General features: G+C 46.5%; 1 protein-coding gene across 1 annotated transcript in view; it reads right to left on the minus strand.

The window, feature by feature from the left end:
- The window catches only part of brip1 (BRCA1 interacting helicase 1), a gene marked incomplete at both ends in the record, with an annotated part of 32,496 nt that overhangs the window by 21,643 nt on the left and 8,353 nt on the right, over nucleotides 1-2,500 (minus strand). Inside the window, 2 exon segments of the mRNA XM_080549067.1 lie at nucleotides 923-1,063; nucleotides 2,017-2,191. Of these exon segments, the coding sequence (XP_080405193.1) occupies nucleotides 923-1,063; nucleotides 2,017-2,191 (316 nt within the window).

The following is a 2,500-nucleotide window of genomic DNA, read 5'->3' on the forward strand; positions in this document are numbered from 1 at the left end:
GTTGAAAAGTTGATTTCAGTGTTTACAGAACAGAGCAGTGCTTAAAGAGATGTCAGTTGATTTCATTGTGTTTAAAGAACAGACATTCAGTTAGTGCTTAAAGAGATGTCAGTTGATTTCATTGTGTTTAAAGAACAGACATTCAGTTAGTGCTTAAAGAGATGTCAGTTGATTTCATTGTGTTTAAAGGAGTCTGACAGACTTTCATGCTTAAAGAGCAGTCATTTGATTTTGCATTTGTTTCTTTTGTTTTGCACACAATCATTTGTTCGTTCATCTTTATTTATGAACAAATGTCGTTTTGCTAATATAAGTTATCCATGTATCCCTTTTTCATCCATCCTGTGGGACGGGTCGTGACTCGCGAGCTCGGGGAGCACCAAGCAGCATCCCTAGGTGCTCCTCTGAGCACTGGCCCCAAAAAGTTATGTGCACCCCTGATAATATGGCATTTAGGGTTAGCTGACGCTTTTATCTAAAGCGTTTTATCTATTTGTATTAATTGTCTATTATCTCAGGGTTTGACAGTAACGCCGTTCGCCGGGATCGTTGACGGGATCGTTGACGACGCTGCTAGATCCCGGATATGTTTACCTGTGTGCAGGAAGAACAACAGACGGCGCAGGCGCGAGACTAGACTAGATAATCGTGAGCGAAGATATTATCAAAGTGTACGCGCCTGTCGATCACCCGTACACTTTGATAATATCTTGCTGTACAGCAATTTGTAAATATTTCTTTTCATAAAACAAACAAAACAGTGGTGTACCGTCGGTGATGATAAAAAAGACATTAAAAAAGTGAATATAAATGCGATGACATATTGAATGACTGTAGATAACAGTCTACAGTGACAGATACGTGTAACCCAGGGACAGGATCAAAACCGTACACGCACACACACGCACACACACACACACACCTGAGACTGGTCGATCACGTGGCCGGCCTCCAGCTGGATGGAGAACTTGACCCCCAGCTCAGAGGAAAAGGAGGCCATGGGTGACAGGGTCCCGGAGGTCAACACTATGGTGTGTACCGACCCACTCAGGTCAGAGAAGGCCTGCTCCACACACACACACACAGGCACACGCACATGCACACAGGCACACGCACACGCACACAGACACACACACAGACAGACAGACACAGATACACACACACACACACACACACACACACACACGTAAGCATACAAAGATAGTGGGGTTCAGTGATACATGGGACACCATGGTAACAGATATACACACTGAAAAAGTAACCGAACATTCCGCCTGCTGTGTTGTGTTGTACCACACTGGTAGTTTGCACAGTATACTGTACATACACCATACCTTATTAATACAACTATATTATATTAATATACTATCATATACTACATTATATTAAATATCTTCATATTAATAATAATAATAATAAAAATGGATTGGGATACAGTATTGTGAAAAATGAAATCATGAGGTTTGCCTAAGGTCAGCACCATGTGTGTGTGTGTGTGTGTGTGTGTGTGTGCCTAGATGTGTGTGTACAGTGTGTGTGTATCTGTGTGTGTTTGTATCTGTGTGTGTGTGCCTAAATGTGTGTAAAGTGTGTGTGTCTAGGTGTGTGTATCTGTGTGTGTGTGTGTCTAGGTGAGTGTATCTGTGTGTGTGTGTGTGTGTCTAGGTGAGTGTATCTGTGTGTGTGTGTGTCTAGGTGAGTGTATCTGTGTGTGTGTGTGTGTGTGTGTGTGTCTAGGTGAGTGTATCTGTGTGTGTGTGTCTAGGTGTGTGTATCTGTGTGTGTGTGTGTGTGTCTAGGTGAGTGTATCTGTGTGTGTGTGTGTGTGTGTGTGTCCCTCACCACAGCAGGGTTGAGGCACCAGAAGCTCAGTGTGTGTGTGTGTGTGTGTGTGTGTGTGTCCCTCACCACAGCAGGGTTGAGGCACCAGAAGCTCAGTGTGTGTGTGTGTGTGTGTGTCCCTCACCACAGCAGGGTTGAGGCACCAGAAGCTCAGTGTGTGTGTGTGTCCCTCACCACAGCGGGGTTGAGGCACCAGAAGCTCAGTGTGTGTACGAGGGTCCGGGTCCGGGGGCCGTGGCGGTGGGGCTGGACGCGGGAGAAGAAGCCCTGGGCGTCGGGGGTGTCCGCCTGGGGGGTCCGACCGTAGGCCAGCGTCTGCTGCAGGGCCACACGGTAGTCCTCCGCAAACCTACACACACACACACACACACACACACACACACACACACACACAGACACACACACACACACACACACACGCAGACACACACAATAATCATCCTCCGTAATCATCACACTACACCCAACCTCCCTCACACCGCTCTCACTAACTAACACCCCCCCTCTGACCTGCAGTCATCTCTGTAGAGGTAGTCGTCGTCCCCCCCCCCCCCCCCTCACCTACATTTACATTTTACATTTTGGCATTTAGCAGACGCCTTATTCCAAAGCGACTTACAATCAATACATTTGGATGCTAAGCATGTGAATCATCAGT

The sequence above is a fragment of the Nansenia antarctica genome (assembly GCF_963989245.1).
Source record: "Nansenia antarctica genome assembly, chromosome: 19".
Taxonomy (NCBI): domain Eukaryota; kingdom Metazoa; phylum Chordata; class Actinopteri; order Argentiniformes; family Microstomatidae; genus Nansenia; species Nansenia antarctica.